The sequence below is a fragment of the Tamandua tetradactyla genome, chromosome 23 (assembly GCF_023851605.1).
Source record: "Tamandua tetradactyla isolate mTamTet1 chromosome 23, mTamTet1.pri, whole genome shotgun sequence".
Taxonomy (NCBI): domain Eukaryota; kingdom Metazoa; phylum Chordata; class Mammalia; order Pilosa; family Myrmecophagidae; genus Tamandua; species Tamandua tetradactyla.
Window position 1 is genome coordinate 12564544 of NC_135349.1, and position 19981 is coordinate 12584524.

At 57.5% G+C, this 19981-nt stretch overlaps 1 protein-coding gene across 2 annotated transcripts in view; it reads right to left on the bottom strand.

Moving 5' to 3' along the window:
* The window catches only part of CASTOR2 (cytosolic arginine sensor for mTORC1 subunit 2), a 62968-nt gene extending 43493 nt beyond the window's left edge, over positions 1-19475 (bottom strand). For both annotated transcript variants that reach the window (XM_077141002.1, XM_077141001.1), the window contains exon 1: positions 19327-19475. In XM_077141002.1, coding sequence (XP_076997117.1) covers positions 19327-19439 — 113 coding nt within the window. In that variant the 5' untranslated portion in view covers positions 19440-19475. The remainder of the gene's footprint in view (positions 1-19326) is intronic.
* Positions 19476-19981: the final 506 nt, after the last annotated feature.

Sequence of the window (19981 nt, forward strand, 5' to 3'; positions counted from 1 at the left end):
GCAGGAAAACCATTACCGGGTCTGACAGCGCCTCTTTCTTAGCCCTTCCCAGAGGGAGACAGCAACACTGAGGCCCAGGACAGTCCCATCTGCGGGAGAGGCTCATCCCAGCCCAAAGCCTGCACTCTTTCCGCGTGCCCACAAGTTGGACCCAGGAGGCCTGGCAGCGCAGGGAACCCGAGAAATTACAGCAACAGACCCCTGAGGCTGCACGCTGAGGGGAAGAGATGCTCATGAGGGTACAACTAGATGACACCACGGATGGCGGATAAAGGGCTGGACTGGATGCAATCCCAGGAAGGAATGTGCTGACCAGGGAGAAAGCGCCAGTAGCCACATCAGTTGGCTAGCAAGGGGCGCAGGAAGGCTTCCCAGGAGAGGGGACTCCGTGCTGGGCCCTAAGGACAGGGGGACTGAGACAGAGAAAAGGGGGGCATAGTGCAGAGGAGGCATGAACCTGGGAGAACACTGGGATGGCCACGGGAGCAGGGTGCCGGGCACTCGTTCCTACCCGTGCCCTTCCTGCTCCATTCTGGCAGCGACAGACTCCCCCGTGGGTGCTGTCACAGGCCTGGGTGCCGGGACGCACGTACCGGTGGCCACCACTCCCTGACACAGGGGCCAGCCTCCAGCCCTCCAGGGAAGCCGTGGAATCATCATGTGTCCCGGGCTAGTCATTTCCTTTTGTGACTCAGTTCCAAATCCATGAAATAAAAAGAGCTGAGCTAAGAGATGTCAGGCTGGGCCTGGCCTGGATTAGCCGAGCGTTGATGTGCTGCCCTTCTCGACCAGGAAGGACAGTACTTCACCCAACCGGTGCCATCGCAGGGTACAGGGCTCGGACCCCCTCCTCGGACCTGCTGCAGAGAACCTGTCTGCTGACCTTTGGCTTCCAGTGGCTGGGAGATTCAACCTTGGCAAACACGCTCACAGGACTCCCCCAGGCCAGGCTGGGCGCATGGTCAGCGGGAGGGCTTTGCTTACTAAGGCATGGAGGTCGCCGGCTCCTGCTTGTTCCTTCCAAAGTGCTCGGGCCGTGGCAAATGCCCAGACGAGCTGTCACTTTACCCCGGAGGTGTAAATGGCGCCATCGATGGCCCAGAGCCAGGCCCTGGACCTAAAATCAACACAGACACCCATGGCCTGTTCAGCGTCTTGCAACCCAACCTTCCCCAAACAACCCGCGAGGACACGGCGTTTTGTTTTGCGGCTTCCACCTGTCGTCACCCCTCTGAGCTGCCTGGAGCAGCTTGGAGAAGGTCCAGATGACCGGCCCTGCTCCCCGTGAGGAGGTCCAGGCCCCAGGGCCTTCTAGGGGCTTTACGCCAAGCAGTTCATTTTTACTAAAAATTCTCTCTCGGCCCATGGCCAACATGACTAGCGCCACATCTGCTGCTGCCAGGGCCCCCGGGAAAGATGAGGAGAGGGAGCTGGCACTTTTAGAGAAAAAGAGGTAAAGTCATCCGAACATCATTACAGAACAGTGCCTACAACCCGGCAAAGTCTGTGGGATCACCCCATTTTGCAGATGAGGAAACTGAGGCTCCAAGAGGTCAACCCTTGCTGGACGCCGTGAGCTGGGAGGCAGACAGATCGTGCTGCGCGTGTGACCAGTAAGGACAAGCGGTCAGCAGACCCTCTGGGCCCCAACCAGGCCTGGGCTGCTGTGGCCACGTCCCTGCCCGCCGGTGGTGGGGCACCCAGGGGTGACCATCTTCCAGGGCCTTTCGGAGGCCAGAGGGGCCTGAAGCTACTCACCTCCCTGACTTAAGAGTGTCTGCCCCCCTGGCCCCCTGGGGCCCGGCCTGGGCATGGAGGCCACTGGTCAGACTTGGAGCCTTGGAGCAGCTCAGCCAGCGGGAAGGTGGGAAGACTCCGGCTGCTGGGGCCCCGGACCGACGGTCCCACATTCCTGGAAGAAGGAGAATGCTGAGCCCAGGGCCGGGCAGCTGCTGGGGGTGGGTGAGCACGCAGCAAGGAGGGCCTGGCCCCAGGGGCTGGCGGACGGTGGGTGGCGACAGTTTCTTCACCTGCACGTGGCGGGAAGGAGGGGAGACCAGCCGCACGGATGACCCACACATCTGGGGGAAGAGCAATCAGTGCCCTAATCTGGCGGGCCCACCAAGGGTAGGGGGCCGTGGCGGGTGGGGGTAGAGACCCACACAGCCCTGCCCTGCCGCTGGGCGCCTGCACCCAGGATGGGGGGTACGACGAACAGGAGCGAATGACCCTGGACTCTAAGATGACCCCACGCCCACGGGAGGAGGGGTGTAAACATCACAGTACAGAAAATGCACATGCCCAGGAGCCAAGGGCACACGGAGATGGCCTTCGTGCCTCGCAGGCCGATGAGGTGCTGGGCTGGGGAGATGGTGGGATGCCGGGCCCCTCCAGGACACCCCGGCAGGAGGGCAGCACCCAGGAGAGTTACAGATGCACATGTGCACTGCCCTAGGACCCTGCTTCTAGCATTGGCCAACAGATACGTTCCCATGCCTGCGGAACGAGGCCTGTGTGCCAAGGGGCACGTCACATCTGTGATTGTGAAAAAGGAAGGGAAAAAAAAAAAGTTGGGAACAAACGTCCATCCGTGGAGGCAGGTCTTATGGCCACCTGCTACAGGGAAAACGGGGCGGCACTTAGAAAAAGGATATGGGGTCATGGCATCTATACACAGGAAATATCGCCAGGAATTCCCAAGAATCTGGTTGTCCGTAGGTGTGGGAACTGGGTTGTTGATGAAACGGTGAGAGGGCGTTTGGAAGGTATCTCTTTGGGCTTTTGGCACACCGAACCATGCCAATGTATTATCTATTTACAAAACAAACATGAAATTAATAATAATAATAAAAAAAGCACCAAGAGTCAAAGAGGGCTTCCTGGAGGAGGGGACAGGTCTGTGATGAACTTCAGAGGCAAGGAGGCCAAGGGGGATAAGAAAGGGGGCATGGAGAAGGTGTGGGAAGTGGGGGGGCAGTGGTAGTAGTTAGGGGTATCTATCAGGAGTCAGACAGCCCTGGGGGACACCCCAGCCACAGCCCGATGTCAGAAGACCAAAGGGGGATCAGAGTATGAGGAGGCTCCTGCCTCCCCTACCCCTGACCCTTCATCCTACAGCTGATCAGGGTGCTGGACCCCTCTCCCCAGCTGCCGGGGGCTGTCGGGGTGTCCCCCAGTAAGCCTGGGTCCCGTGGGGATGGGCGAATGATAGATGGGCAGGAATCCCAATGCAGCTTATCCAGACTCTACATGGGGACATGTGCCTGCACGGGCCTTCCTGAGCCTTTGCCTGTGTCCAGCCCTCCACTTAAAGACCAGCACCCCCGGGTCTGGGGCCAGGCTGAGGTCAGGCCAGGCCAGGCGCACTGGAGGCTCAGGGAAGCCTCACTTGTGGTGGCTCACACCACTGGCCAAGCACCTACCAGGACCCTCCACGGACACAGATGAGCTCACAAGAGTCCTGCAATATGCCGGGGGTCAGTACCACAACCCCGTTTTCTAGACAAGAAATCCTTTCCAAAGGTGGCACAGTCGGAAAGGGGCAGGGGCATTGCCCTGGGTTCTGCCACAACCCTGGGATATGTGATTTTTCTCAAAGAAGGTTCCTGGCGCCTGTACTGTCCTGTACTTTCTCACTCCCTTTGTCCCAAGCCACCTTACCAGGCCCATCCCCCAGCTGTCCAGTGCCTTCCTCCCTCCCTCCCTCCTGCCCCAACAAACCCTTCTTTGGCCCTGGGATTAGGCTGGCAAACAGGTCACAGCCATGAGCTCCCCGTTCCAGGCCCACCCTGAGCTCCAGCCACACCTCGGCCCAAGCCTCTGAGCATCTGCACAGACTGTTCCTTCCTCCTGGAACACTCTTGTCTATCTTGGTCTCCTGGACTTCCTCCCTGGCCCACGGGGTCGGTAAACAGGGCCTCCGGGATGGCGCTCACCTGTTACAGCAGAGCAGAGTGGAGGGCTCGTGCGCCCGTCTCCCCAGCTCGGGGTCCGGGGGCTGAATCTGATCCCCGCAGGCCCGGGCACATGGCCCTGGCTGAACCCGTGGGTCAGACGGAGGCCTCAGGGCCGGGGGCCACCCAGGTGTGAAGCACCTCCTCCACGGAGCAGCCTCGGCCTGGGCAGGTCTGCTGTCCTGTGAGGTGAAGGCCGAGGACCATGGGACACCAGAGGCGCCTGGAGCACGCGCTTGCCCGGGGAGCCCACTCTGCCTCCCTCCTCCAGCTGCCCTTGCCTTTTCGGGAGAAGGGGAGCTGCAGAGGAAACGCGGGCGGGCATGGGGAGGGGATTCCAACAATTCCTGATTCTACGGGAAGAGTCAGGGATCCTGGCTGGAGCCAGGAGCAAGAGCTCCTTGGGGTGGTTTTTGAGGGTTGATCGTTCACAGGACGCGGCAGGAACATGACAGGCGAGCAAAGGGGAGCCGAAGTACAGGGGGGCTCTGGAACCCCAAAGTCGCAGCCCCGAAGGGCTCTGGGAAGCCGCCTTCTCTCAGCCCCGTTGGGGGAGACGAGGGGTCAGAGGCCCCTTTGCGTTCCAAAGAGGTCAAACAGTCCTTCGACAGGAGCCCCCTGCAGCACCGAGGGTGCTCAGAAGATGGCCTCTGAGGCTTGGTCAGCGTTTGCTGAAGGAGTGAGTGTAAAGTTGGAACTGGCTAAAATGACTGAAACATCCTTTTTAAAAAACAGCTGCCTGTTCTGGAGCACACCCTGTGCTGGACGCAGTATGAGGCTCTGTCCGTACCGGGCGTGGTCTAACCCTCACGGCCCCGTGGGGAAGTTGCCGACGCCATGCCCATTCTGCAGAGGGGAAACTGAGGCCCAGGTGGGCACGGTCCCCCAGCTCAGGAAGGCAGAGCTGGGTGAGGGTCAGGACTGACTCGGGACCTGCTGAGGTGCGCTTTCCTGCCAAGGGCCGCACAGCCCTGCCCCTAGCCCTGCCCCCAGTTAGGGGCTGGATACCCCTGACCCTTAAAGCCTCCTGGGACCCTCAGGGAAGGCATGTAGAGGGTGGGACGTGGTGGTCAGGCCAGTGGCTCCTGAATTCTCAGGACTGCAGAGTTTCATCCACTGAGTTTCAGGCCGTTGGGCAAGTTCCCATCCTCTGGGGATTCAGTTTCCCCATCTGTAAATGGGGAGGTGGTCTACCTACCACAGCAATAATGCATTCAAGGCGCGTGGCACTGGGTCAGGAATACAAGAGTCAAGGAGTGATATCATCGTCATCATCTTCATCACCAAGGCAGGGAAAGGATCAGGAGGTGGCGGTGGGGACCCTGGAGGGTCTTTCTCTCCAAGGCTCCCCAGCCAAAGGACGCCCGCACGACAGTGTAGCGTGGCAGCTGGCCTATCACTCTGCATCCCAGAGCTTCAGTTCTCCTGGCCTCGGGGGACAGGTCTCAATCCCACTGAGGACCAGCCCAGGACCCTGCCTTCCAGCCCAGCATCCCCAGCGAGGCGGAAACTCCCTAGTTTCTGCCCCGTGGTCATGCTGCCCTCTCCCCACCTCCCTGGAGAGCCCTGGCCCCAATCGCTGCCCCTCTCCCATCCCCAGGGTCTTTCAGTGACACTGAAGGGCTGGCCTGGGATGCCTGGCTGTGTGTGCCAGTCTCAGGGCCCCGGAGGCCGAGCGACGGCTCAACCAGAAAGGACACTCCGTGTGCACTGTCTGAGGCAGTCCCTTCTGTCATAGGCCCGAGTCCTCACAGCCCCATTCCACAGGTGAGAGCACGGGGAAACGCGCCTGCCTCCTGCATACGCGTGGACGGGACGCCCCCAACGCCGCAGAGTCCAGGTGGGCTGTCAGTAAGCAGGCTGGAGGGCTCCCCTGGGGATGCTGAGCTCCTAAAGGAACCATGAGGGCTTGGATGGACAACCACTGACCCCCCACATGGACGCTGAACCCCCCAGAGACGCGGACCCCCACGTATGCCGCACCCCCCATGGATGCCGACACCCCCATGCACACCGCCCCCCCACCGCATGCCACTCCCCCACAGATGCTGCCCCCCCCCACGCATGCCATCCCCCTCCCTATGGACACCGCCCCCCACACGGACGTGTGCAACCCCAGGCGCTGCTCCAAGCACCGCCGCTGCAGGTCTCCTTTAATCCCTGGACTGGCCCGAGGACCCGGGCGTCGCGGGAGGTGGACAGGGAAGCTGAAGGCAGCTGCTCCAAACAGAACAAAGTCTGAAGAGGGTTTAGAAAGATGCAGGTGAAGACCCAGCGTGGTTTTACTGCTTCCAGGCACCTGCATACACCCACTTGGGGCCCCTCAGAGGCCTGGGGGGCAGGGATGAAGCGGCCTCGGCATGCACGGGGGATGGGTCCTGGCGGGACTGAAAGCTGCCTGCTCCCCCAGGTGCCACTCGTCCCTTGCTCCCAGCTGGGCTGCTCTCAGTGGACAGCCAGGGAGGTCCAGCCCCCACATGGGGTGCCCCCACCCCACCTGCTCCTACCATGGCAGAGCTGCTGGTGGCTGGGATGGCTCACCTGGAGGCCCAGGGGGCCCAGAGCCGGATGGGAACGGGGGAGGGGGTCCCACCAGGAACAGGGGTGGGTCCTGGCCCTGGAAGACCCTCCCAGGCTCCTCCCCTGAGACCCTCCCTTTAGGCTTCCCTGAAAGCACTTAAGGTGGAACGAAATCCAAGGCCCCCCCCAATTCCAAGCGCCATCCACACGTCCAGCTGAAGTTCAAGATTCCACTGCAGGGCTCCAAATTCCACCCCGAGAAGAATGTGGGGTGGGGGGTCTTCCCACTGAAATGCTCATCCTGTGTCCCACCACTCAGCCGTGTGACAGGGAGAAGGGGTCCCCTGGGCACTCATCCTCCAGCCTCTGGTTCGGTGCTTAAATGCTCCCAGTGCTCCGGCCACTCTCTCCTTGCCCTGAAGGGTCACGCTTGGCCCTATGGGGGCCGCAGGGAAGAGGCGGACATGGGCTCCCGGCTTTGGAAGCGCCCCCGACCTCCAGGCTGCATAAAACACGACGGCCTGCAGCCTCTTCAGAGCATCAGCTCGTTCCATCTCCCTACCCCATGCACCGACAGCCCCTTCCAACATGAAAAAGCCAGAATGACCATGGCCCAAATAACCCTAAAGAGTGGGAGAAAGATCAAAGGTGATGGTGGAGTTATACAGAGAAGGTCGGGTTTAACAAATGCGTATGAGTGCTGAATCATTTCATTGATACTTCTTTCAGTCTCTAATACCTTAGAGCAGCCAGAAGTAAAAACTTAAAATTGTGGAATTGTAACCCACCCCAAACTCTGAAATCTGTTCTACAACTAACTGTGGCAATGTGCTTTGAATTTATTGCTTTTTTGTATGTATGCTATTTTTTTCATAGAAAAAAGGAAAAAAAAGTCGATTGTGATGATAAAAAAATATTTATTCCTTCTAGCCTCCAACGTCCCAGAGCAGCTAGAAGGAAGAATTTGAGAGAGTATATGGTAGCCCATGACAAACTCTGGGATCTGTCCTGTAACCACTCATTTAAGAGTGCTTTGAAAACTATTGTTTTTTTTTCTTTCTTTGCTTTGTATGTATGTTATATGATACAATAAAAAAAGTTCACAAACAAACAAACAAGCAAACATGACAGCTTGTGCTACAACAGCCCTACCCACAGACAGGAAAGCAAGGCCCGGGGCCACCACGTGACCAGACCACGGCTGCATGGCCTGGGCACTGAGGAGATGGCAGGAACGTCGGGGGCGGTGGGCCTGTTGGACAATGTCTTCTTGGTCTTGAGAACTGGGGTGGGATAACCCAGAAGGACTTAGGACAGAAGACCAGGCAGGTGGGGCTCGGAGGCTGGGCGCAGGGTCCCGTGCGCAGGGCCTCGGGGGTCTGGAGTGCATCCTGGAGAACTTAGGGCATGGGTAGGTTTCTGAGTAATGGAAGCACCTCACCTGCTGCGTGAAAGAGGGATAAGGGTCAGATGCCAGAGGGGGCCCCTCCTAGGGCAGCAGGGTCCGAGGCCCTAGGCCAGCAGCAAGGGGGCTGGAATGGAGGAGAGAGGAGGGGGCAGCTGGGATGGAGAGGAGAGGGCAGACTGAAGAAAATCTTTGGAGTTGAGGGGACAGGTCTTGGAGGTGGGGTGGACATGGGGCAGGCAGGCGAGGAGGATGGAGAGCAAGTCTGGGGGGAAGACACTAAGTACCATTCGGGACAGGGGTCCAGGGTGTGCAGGGTGGGTTGGCTGAGAGGAGCCCGGAAGGCCGGGCTTCAACTGAGAAATGGCACCCTCTTCCAGGCTGGACACCTGGCTTGCTGGTCTAAGCAGCTGCCCTTCCAGCATCTCTGTGGACCCTCGGATCTTGCTGCTGCTTCTCGCCCACCAGCCTCACCCTTCCCCTCGGTCTGGACCCCGGCAGGCCCTATGCTCACCCAGGACGAAAGAAAAAGCTCCGCCCTCAGTTAGGATTAGTCATTAAGTCCCGCAACCTCCCGAGCAGGCCTCCCGGTGACTCAAAAGCAACACAGACGGCAGGGCCCGGGGACAGGGCCAGGCACTCCAGCCACGATGACACTGGCTCTGGTCCGCATCGGACGCCTGGGGCCCTGACCCCAGCTTTCCTGCTCAGTCCTCGCAACGACCCACAGTGGGAGATTCTTATTATCCCTGTTTAAAGGAGGAGGAAACCGAGCCTCTGAGAACTTGAAAAATCTGGCGAAGGTCACCTAGCCAGTAAGTGACAGAATCTGGCTGAAAGGCATTTTGTTTAATGTTATTTGTACACCATCTGGGAAGCGTCTCTGAGAGCCGGATCTCGCTTCTGGTGTTAACAGCAGAGACATGAGAGGACCTGTGCCCAGGCTGAGAAGGGCTGGAAGTGGGGAGCCAGGTATGAACCCCACCTGCTACCTGCCCCCGTTGGTATTTGGGGCAAGCACGGCGCCGTCGGTCAGCTGGGCAGACAACCCTTCCTCCTCCAGAGAGGCTGGAAAGCATCCAGCGGGCTGGCCGACCCATAGCAGGCTTTGTGGGAAGCTGTGCTGAGGTTAAACTTTGTTCCAAAGCCATCCTATCATTCCCTGCGCCCCTGTGACTTTCGAGCTCTGAAGGAAAAAAAAATTGAACTTTGAGATTTTCCACCCACTGCCTTCACGATGGAGAAAAGGAGTAAATCATGGCAGGGGAGTAGGGACCAAAAGAACGCAGATCCGGCGGAGAGGCCTGGAGGGTGCAAAAGAAAGTCCAAGGGAGGGGCCGGGAGGCCCAGCCCGGGCTCAGCGAGAAGCCACTGAGGGAAAACTGACCTTACCTTGGGAATAGGCACCTGGCCACCGGCCCCTCCCGCCGGCCCCACTGTCCCTCCTCTTCACCCTCTGGCAGCCTCGCCTCCCACCAAGGGGCCACAGCCCAGGCCAAGCCAGTGACAGAGGGAGGCTGCCTGCCCCCAGCAGCATGCTAAGCCTCCAGGCGTGGCCACCCGTGCGTCCTCCCTAAGTCCAGAAATGAAGCACCCAGGAGAGGTCTCCGAGGGGTTGGGAGTGCCACCCCAGGGCCCACATGCGAACTTTCTTCTCCTCCACATTGCTCGAGGTCCCATGATATCCCTGCAGCTTGGATGCGCAGGCACTGTTCCTCAGAAAGCAGGGTCCACACACGACCCAGCAATTCCCCTGCCAGGTATCAGGTACCCAAAAGAACTGAAAACGGTGCGTCCACGCGAAAACCCGTACGTGAATGCTCACGGCAGCTCTATTCACGGTAGGCAAAAAGTGCAAACAACCCCAACGTCCACCAGTGGGTGAATGGATCCACAAGATATCCATATTCCATACTACAGAGCATTATTTCACAAAATAAAGAAATGAAGGACCGATCCACGCTGTAACATGGATAAGCCCTAGTCACCCGATGCTCAATGGAAGAAGCCAGCCATGTCCACCACAGGCAAATCCGTAAAGGAGAAAGTAGATGAGTGCTTGCCTGGAAGCTGGGGAGAGCAGGAATGGAGAGTGGCTGCCCACAGTACAGGACTTCTTTTTGGAGTGATAAAAATATTCTGAAATCAGTGGCACCGGCTGCTGAGCTCTGCGAATGTACAAAAAACCACTGAATCCTACACTTTAAAAGGGCGAGTTTTAGGGTAAGTGAATTACAGCTTAATAAAGCTGTTAACAATCCCCACTCCTCACTTATCGGATTTCGTGGTCTTGGGCAAGATTTCAAACCATTTAATGCCCTCAGTTTCCTCACCTGTAAAATGGGGCCATCAGTCGTACCCTCTTGAAAAGGGCTGCTGTGAGGATTACCCAAGTTAATATGCGTAGGGCAGCTGCTTCTCTGAGGGTCAGCTCTTTCCCTTGGCCGGAACGCACAGCCACTGCCCCCGGCCCCCCATGCTCCCCACCTTGGCACGGGCAGTTTCCCTCTCTGGCCCCCACGTCTGTGTGGCTGGCTCCTGTTTGTCATTGGGTCTCGGCTCAGATGTCACCTCCCAAGCAGACCTTCCCCTGACCAAACACAAACTGGCCCCACCCCCTGCCCCTATCACGTTCCTGTTTTACTGACTTCATGGTACTCGGTCCTGCCGTGCAGTGTCACTCCCTCATTCAGCATCTGGCTCCTCTGATGCGGACAGAAGCCCCATGAACTCAGAGACCCTGACCTGTTCTCTACAGGCCCCTCTGGCACGGGGAAGGGTCTTGTCCAGATCAGAGGAAATGGGAGGGCTAGCATTTGGGCAGCAGTCTGTCTGGACCCCAAGCTCAGGCTGGTCTGGAAGGTGCTGACAAGGGTAACTTGCGAGAAGACACAGGGAGTAGCGGGGGCGGGGGGGGGGTGAGCCAGGAAAGGGCAAGGAGAGACCACACTGCACCTGGGACCCTTTTAGTGCAGGGACAAACACTCCTGACACACACCTGGGAAGACCTGCGAGGGTCACTGCCCAGAACAGCTGGCCTTCAGGGTAGACCCTGAGGTTTTAAACGCAGAGGCAGTACTAAGTTCCGTGTACTTTATTTAAGACAAGGGAACGTGCAGGGCAGCAAGAAGTGCTTTTCCCTTTAAATGTTTTAATTGAAAATGCCCATAACACGGAGCGGCTAGAGGCTCAGGTGAACTGTGAACTGTGGGAGGTCTGAGCTGGCTTCTTTGGGAGCCGAAGCGCAGACCCACACCCTGCAGGGGGCCTACAGGACTTATTAAGCCAGCACCCAGTTGTTCCCACCCTGATGGAACTAGGGTTTCTATTCAGGGTTGGGGTTCTCGCGACAGAGGTTTGTCATGAGAAAAAAGCTTGCCACCCAACTGCAGGGCACAGAAGGGGCCGATTTGGCCTGTTGCACTGCCCCCCCCTTGATGCACGGGAGATGGGCAGTGCCTTGGAAACCGTGGTCCCAAAGTCTGAGCACGCAGATGGGGTAAGAACAGAAAGGAGCAAGCCCTCCAATCTACATCCCGAGTCACAGGAAGCCATTCACCCAGCTCCAGGGAGGCTTCCTGGAGGAGGCAATGTGCGAGCTGATGCCAAGGAGAAGGAAGAGGTTTTAAGTTTAAGGACGTGCCAAGAGCCGGCTAGCTGGTCCAAAGGTAGGCAAATCACACCACCTGGTTTGCCCTGTGGCCGAGGGTAATTACTTATAGCACTTCTTGTTATTCTAAAAAATGGCCCTATTTGAATGATAAATCATATGGTCACAGTAAAGTTATCTATTGTGGCACAACAAATTACCCCAAAACTCAGTGCCTTTGAAATAACAAGAAACATTTATTGTCTCATGATTTCTACAGGTTAGGAATCGGGGGCTCGGCCAGGCAGTTCTGGTGCAGGGTCTCTTAGGAAGCTGCAGCCAGGATGCCGCTGGGGGCCTGGAGGATTGCTTCCAGGATGACTCACTCCCGTGGCGGGCTCCTGGTGGGAGGCCCCTGTCCCCGGCCACCATGGGCCTCCTCACAGGGAGGCTTGAGCGTCCTCAAGCCATGGCGACTGGCTTCCCGAGAGGGTGTGCCAGGCCGAGCCATCTTTTCCAACCTAGCCTCGGAAGTCATCCAGTGCCACTCTGCACCCCCCACCCCCCGAAGCTGCTAGGCCAGGGGTGAGGGCTTGAACTTTAGAAGGGAGAGGCATCCCAAAGAATATGGAGTATTTTTAAACAACCACAGTTACCCCTAAAATAGGCCATGTGTGGGGTTGGGATGGGATAAAGCCAGAGAGGACAAAAGAAGAATTTTCACAAGGCCAGGTGAGTGTGGGAACCGGGAGGAGGAGGTCAGGGATTCCAGAAGGCAGGCATGCCGTCTGTGCAGCACCAACCTCTGATGGGGCCTCGGTGGCTCCACTCTTCCCCTGCACTGCCCTCTGTCCTCTCTCGTGGGCCACTGGGCCTCTCAGCCTTTACCTTGGCTTTTCTTCCTTCTGAACACAGCTCCTGTATCTCCCACTGGGCCCAGCACACAGGGGGTGCAGGCTTCAGGGTTTCTGAATGAACAAAACAGCAACCCTGAGCTCTGGCCACCAGAGCACAGCCATGTGCCCTGCAGCAGGCTCACCCTACCTCCTTCTGGGCTCCAGCCCGGGGTTCTGGCTGTGCCAACCATGTGGGCTACCTGGGGGGCAGATGGAGCAGCCAGAAGCTAGATCACGCAGGGGACTGGGCCAGGGCAGAGGCGAAGGAGAGGACCTGGCAAGGAAGGTGGACTAGGATGAGCAGTTGGAAAAGACGCACCCTACGTCTTCCATAGTCGATGCTGACAGCTGGGGTTGAGCCTGCTCCTTCCTCTGGGGCAGCAGCAAGCCCCAGCGGCAGTGCATGGGGTGGGTAAGGGCACTGAGGCTCACCCTGTGTCTTCCCACCAGCCCCCTCCTCTACTCAATCTGTGTCCACTCGCTCCAGCTCCCTGCCTGGCCAGTCTTCCTTCTTCCCCTGCACCCCTGCCCTCTTCCCATTTGGCTCACACTTGGCTGCACGGTGCCTCCTCCAGGAAGCCTTACTTGCTGTCAGCTCTGAGATCCTATATAGCACAGTGACCACCTCTTCCGGAAAGTCCTATACCTAAATGACCAGGGACTTTGGTTCATTCCCTGAGGGCAGTGAAAGCATCTTCACTCCCTAGAATCAGTGTGTGATTATGTGCATGCACTGAGCCTTAAAAATATTTTCTAAACCTAGGCTTTTCAACTTCTGCTCCCAGACTGCTGCTGGCAAATGCATCCAGGGCATTTTTTTCTCTCCGTTTACTGGCATTTACCGTGGACTGGGCCCTGTTCTCAGAGCTTCACAAGTCTGAATCTCATTAAGTCCTCACGACGACCTAGGCAGCAGGCACAATCACTATGTTTATTGTAGAAGAAAATGACAGTTCAGAGAGGTTAGGCAACTTGTCTGAGGTTACACAGCAGGGAAGTGGCAGTGCTTGGATTCTAACTAAGGTGCCCTAACCCTCTGCTAGCCTATCTTTTCCTAAACTGTAAATGGTGGCCTCAGCTTAGTGCAGACAGGAAAACAATGAAGAGTCTGGCTGTACTTTTTGTAAGTTTTAAGCTTTTCTCCATAAATGTCTTTGAGCCTTTAGTGCTCGCTATGGCTTGTCAGAAAGTTTTCGCACAGGCAGCAACACGAATAAACTAGTAGCGGCCAAAGCGAACCAGAGAGCCAGAGACAGCAGATCCGGGCCCAGGCAGGCAGCTGAGGGTTTCTGTGGGCACACGCTTACTACATACTTACCTAGTTACCTTTACTTGCCCATCAAATGAAATAGACTTTCTAGGACGGAATTTAAAGATAACAGCATTTCACAGGCAAAAGAGAAGGCGCTGTGGCTTCCCGCCACCTGAACCCATTCTGGGTAAGGATCGCACCCACTCCCCTAGCACGGCTTATAGCTTCTGGGTAGCACCTCTGCTTGGTGGCCCCAGGCCTCGGGGAGCCCAAACCAGTCTGGTCCTGTACCTGTCAAGGGTGGTTATCAGGACAGGTGTTCTAATCAGACTTCTTGGGTTGAAATCCCAGCTCTGCCACTTCTGCGTGATGTTGGACCCTCGAGTTCCTTCATTTCCTCATCTGTAAAATGAGGTCCATTCGGCATCCCCATTTTGGGTGTGCTGTAGGATTAAATGAGCGAATGTGTGCATGGTACGTGCAGCAGTGCCTGGCATGCAGGGATCCTTTGTCAGTGGGAGCCAGTATCATTGCGATGGTCATCACTACTACTGTATCCTCATCAGCTGCTTTCAGTTTTGCTTGGCTGGGTTGTGGAGCACAAACCCACATCCTGGAAGACCCTTCCTCGCACACAAAGGGGCAAGCAGTATCGTCTCCAGGCTGCACACATCCAATCCCTTCAGCTCGTGTGCAGGCCAGCCACGGCCCTTAAACAGAGTGAGGGGGTCCTGAGGTGGGCACAGGGCCAGTGGGGTGCTGGCCAGCAGGGGAGGGGGGAAGCACTGAGATCCCTCTGAGCTTTGGGGATGATGCTCCTGTATTGCAGCACCGGCAGCTCTGCAGGCTCCCAACCGTGTGGTGGGAATAGAAACAAATCTGGGGCCACAGGGTACGCGCGGCTGGTGGCTCAAGCCTGGCACTCCATCCTCCATCTTCCTGCGACTGGAGGCCTACAGGTGGCAGGCCCCAGTGGTGAATCCTGATTGGTTTACGATGGGCTCATTCCCTCTGCTGGTGATTGGTTTAGACACGCATAAGTGACCCTGTTCCGACCTATGAGACGATGGTCTCATTCCCCGTGCCAGTGACTGGTTCCGGCAACCACATGGGAACCAGTTCTGACCAGTGAGATGCGGAAGTCAGTGCCAGGGCGTGGACAGAGTTGTTCTCAAAAGGCTTCCTCATGGATGCCCTGGAGGCAACAGCCCTTGCCCTACCCCCAGGTCCCCAATGGTTTCTTCCTGAGTGCCCACAAGGCCAGGAGCTGCCGGAGCTCTCCATTACCCTGAAAGCCACACTGTCACCCCAAGGATGGCCAAACACAGAGCCAGGAAGACCCAGGTCCTTGGTGACACTGTTAAGCCTGGAATAGCTCAACTCCTGACCTCTCATTACATGTAGTTAAAATTCCTTATTGTTTAAGCCAGTTAAGTCGTGGCTTTTTGTTACTTGCAGCCCAAAGCATCCTTGCTGATGCTCAACAGTTAGATTTCATTGTTAGGAGATTAAGCCCATCATACTAGAGGAAAGGGTCTTAACCTAGAGGTGTGCTCAGGGAAGACTTCTTGGAGGAGGTGACACTAAAATGGAATCTAAAAGGATGAGCAGGCAGACCAAGGGGGTAGGGTGTGGAGTCATAGTCCAGATAGAGAAGGCCAATGGAACAAAGGGTGGAAGGTCACAAGCACCAGAGGGTGCACGGGGGGTCCAGGAAGTAATCTGAGAGCCCAGACAGCTGAGGCTGGAGGGACAGGCAGGCCACAGAGGGCCGAGCAGCAGAATGGCAGGTTTAGCAGAAGGATGGAGGGAAAGCTCTGTGGATGGCCTTAACTTTATTAACCCAGGGTCTCACCTTCTAGCTCTGGGTCTAGAGTAAAGGCCTCCTGATCCCTTATTCCAGCCATACTCAGATGCCCCACTGACGATCCTGGGCAGAGTCCTGTTCTGCAGAATTGGCTCAGGGTTGCTGGACCCTTCTTCTGCCAGGTGTGATTCTGCCTGCCATGCCTCTTCCAGCCTCCAGGGCACTCAAAAGAGACTCTGGCAAATATGTGGTAGAAATCTGGGTCAATCTGTGCATGGGTTGGAAATCCATCAAACAGACATTTACTAAGTGCCTACAAAGCAGTGTGATGAGCACAGCGGGGGTAGGACCCAGTTCAAGTCCCAGTTCTTTCTTCCCAGCTGTGTGACCTTGAGCGATTTTACTTCTCTGAACTTAACTGTCTTCACTTCTATGGAATATGTGGCAAAATGAATGGGGGCTCTTAGTATCCCTGGCCCTTGGCGGGGAGGGGAGAAAAAGATGCAGGAAAACCTTCCTGAGATTAAGGTTTGTGACAAGCCACGAAGAATAAGGACAAGCAAACAATACGTTGTTATGGGCCACAGATGAGACAAAGATGAGAAGTGTGGCAAGCTTGTGGGAGAGGGCGACACCTGGACTCCATCTGGGAGAAGGAGAAAGTTTGGATGGGAGGGGATGAGGGGCCAACACTCCTGGTGTAAGAAAAGGCCCACGATGGCCAGAGGCTCAATTCTGGGTCCCTGAGGGATTTAGAACAGTGCCTTGCAAACAGAAGGACTTACGCAGCTGTTCAGCGTGGATGTCATTCACGACCTGCTATTACAGAAACACTAAGCAGAAAGACCAAGGTTCAAATTCCAAGTTCTACCACCTACCGAGTGACCTCGAGCAAGTCACTCAATCTTCAAGCCTCAGAGTCTTTCTTTGCAAAGCAAGTACAATGACTTATCTAATTCATAGAGTTATTGTACCGTTGAATAGGCAATCCCTGGCAACTGGAATCCCCTTTTCCACCTAGGCAATTCCTATTTCAAAAAACTGATCTTTAGTTCCCCCAGCCTTCTGGCAGGAAGCCTTCCAGACTCTATCACGCAGCCCCCCAGCCCTCTCTACCACTAGACCATTCCTTCCCTTGACAGCCTCTTTCCTTCTCCCAAGGCTCTGGGCATAGTAGAGGGAGAGGTCAGGTGTCTCTTGGATCCAGTAGCATGGGGGTGTCCAGGAAGGTTTTAGAGAGATATCACTAAGTCTTGAGGAATGAGCAGGAATCGACTAAGGTGGGAAGTAGGGGGCAAAAGGTGCGTCCAGGTAGAGACAGAGGCGGTACAGGTACCAAGTCCCAGAGGTAGACAAGGCCTGATAGGTAAACTGTGTGCTGCCGAAGCACTGGCTGGGGGGTGGTGAAAGGTGAGGAACCAGTGTCCAATCCCCAAAGTCCTCAAGATTCCACCTGAGAGGGAGCAACTGAACAGCTGTATGCAGAAATGGGCCGCAGTTGGTGGGATGGACTGGTAAAGGAGAGCAGGCCACACAGAGACCCTGAGGGGGCAGTGCGAGTTAGAGCTAGAACTTGGGGTGGGGAGAAGGGGTGGGGAGGGGTATCAGGGCAATGGGCCACCACGTGGGGGAGGCACTGCGGGAAGAATCAAGGAGGACCCAAAGTTCCACCCCATCACCCTTCATACTTGCTAAAAAGCTATTTTCCACAAGAATCCCAGGCCACACAGGCAGCAGCTCTGTAAGAACTCATGGGGCAAGACGGCTAGCTTCATTTTACAGGTGGGAAAAGTGAGAGCCAGAGAAGGGAAGGGCCCTTGCCAAATGACTCAGGCAATGGGGGACTAGGCACAGCCAAGGGGGCTCAGGGCAGCAGCCTTCAGCAAATGTGTGTGCCACCTTCCAGAAACCAAACCCTGAAGACATGGAGAGGAGCTTTGGCCTTTGACCTCTGAGTCATCTTGAGACTGGACTGGTCACCTGGGCCCCAGAACTGCTGTCTCCTGCAGGAGAGGGAGAAAGGGAACCCACAGAGGGGAATGATTGCCATGGCTGGTGAGGCAAGCAGGGGCTCACCCCAGGGACTCCTCCAAACTTGATTCTGGGGGGAGGGGGCGGGGCTGAAAGAGGGCCATTGCTTCCACGAAGGCACTACAGCAGAGGGTGTCCACCCTTTGCTGCTTTTCTGAGAAGCCCCCAAATGCCCCCTCCTCCCAGCACCCAGGGCACAGCCGCAGCCTGAGTCATCACCCCATTTGAATAGGAGCCGAGAAATCAGCCAGGGGGGCTGTCGGCCGAGGGCCAAGGGTAGGAAAAACAAGGCTGCTCGCTTACCTCCAGCCTGGGAACAAGACTGGCTGGGGCGGGCTGAGTGTGTGTGTGTGTGTGTGTGTGTGTGTGTGTGTGCAGAGGGCAGGGAGATGCTCTCTCATGGACAGCCAGAGAGGGGTTTGGGAGTGGAATGGGGTGGGAGAGGGGCCAGACAGAATCTGAGCTGGTGGCTTTTGTTTTCAAATGACCTGTTTAATAATTACCTTTACAATCAAAGGGGCAAGGCTCCCAGGTCTCTGACCCAGGGAAGGCAAGGATTTCAAACCTCCATACCCGACTGAGCAGCCGGAGAAGAAAGTAAACAAGATGCCAGTGGCTGAGCTTTCTCATCTCGCAAACAATGGCAGGACTGAGCTCCCCCACGCAGACACACACATCAAAGTGAGATTTCCAAGCAAGAACTTTAACTGGCACAAGAGTGGCTGGGATTGAATTCTTTCTTGCCTCCCCTGAGCTCAGCGCCAAAGGGGGCAGCCTGAGGGATGTTATTTTAACATTAACCTTGACCCCTAATTTATTCATGCAAACCACCTCTGTCCCAACTACCCCCAAACCAACCGGCGACAACTTCATCATCCCTTTGAACTGTCATAATGGTGGGGAAACGAGGGATTTAAGTTACAGCTGCTATCTGGCTTGGCCTCTCTTAAAAAACAAACAAACAAACAAAAAAACAAAAAACAACCCGTATCCAAGAGCCCATCCGGCTCACAAAGTCAAACCCTTACCTGGCATTGGGAAAATCCGAGTTGGTGGTGTGTGTGGGGGTGTGTGTGTGTGTTTGCGTGTGTGGTTTTTTTCTTTCTTTTTTTTTTTTTAACCTCCCAAGGCCTTCAACTATTTTTCCCCCTGCAGCATCCAAGCCCAGCCCAGCGGCAGATCCATAAACACTCCTGCTCCTCCCCCTCGCACGGTTCCGCAACCCCCCACCCCCCCACCCTGCTGGACCCCAAGGAGAAAGAATCCCCGCGACCCCCGCCCGCAGGCCCTCCCCTCCCCCACCCTCCCGCGCGTCCGCAACCCTCGCAGGCACCTGGAGATAAACACCCGCTAATGATTTTATGATTTTCCTCCCCGGGTAGCCGCGCTCGGCACAATCCCTCCCCCCAGCCGTGGCGACCGGGGCCGGCCCAACCGAAGGACTGAGGGATTGGGGGATGGGGGGGCGGTAGTTTGTTTTTGCCACCGCCGCGTCCCCACACCTGTTTTTCATTCATTCATTCGTTCCTTCGTTCATTCATTCATGGATTGGCCGCTGCGATCTCCCCGGCCCTCCGGATTTCGGGGAGTGGGTGGCAGGGAAGGGGGGGAGGCTGAGCTGGGGAGAGACAGCGGCCGGGGTGCCTCCGCGGGGGTCGGGGTGGAAGGACCCCGTTAGAGGGCGGATGGGTGGGCTTTGTCCAAAACAAGGCGAGCGGCGCCGGCCGCCGGCGGGGCGGGGGCGGGGGCGGGGGCGCTCCCCGGGGCCCGAAGTTGTTTTCCGGGCCGCCGCGGCGAGGACGGGCGCCCCGGCTGCGCCTCTTTGTCTCTCCCCGGCCGGCGCCTCGTCCCCGCGCCGCGTCCCCGCGCTCACCTGGTCTTGGAGGACAGGAAGGCAAGTTTGATCAAGCCGTAGGTGAAGAGCGGGATACTCTCCTTGGCGACGCTGGCAACTTGCAGCCGGTGCTCCAGGATGTGGAGTTCCATCGTCCGCCCGCGCTCGGCGGCGGCTCATCGGCGGGGGGCGAGCCGGCGGCCCCCGCCCCCTCCGCGCCCCAGCCGGCCCCGCGCCGCCGCGGGCACCGGCCCCGGGGACGGCGAGCTCCGGCGCGGCCGGGGGGCGGCGGCGGCGGCGGCGGCCCGGGAGGGGCAGACAAAGGGGAGGCCCGCCAAGTTGCGAGGGGCTGCGGGCGGGAAGCGCCGGGCGGCGGCGGCGGCGGCGGCGGCGGGCGAGGGAGGCAGGCTGGCGGAGGAGCGGCGCGCGGCGCCGGGCGCGGGGAGCAGCTGGTGCTCGGTGGAACAAACAACTTGCCACTCAAACGCGGGCCCGCTGCGCAGGCGCGGCCGAGGCGGGGCGAGCCGGGACTTGTAGTCAGCGCGCGCGGCCTGGGCGCCGCCGGCCGCCGCTGTCAGGGTGCCGGGCGGCCGCGCCGGGGGCGGGGGCGGGGCTGGGGGGGGGGGCGCAGGCTCGCAGGTGGGGGGAGGCCGAGGGAAGACATGGGGAGGTGGGGGGGAGGTGGCGGCATCCG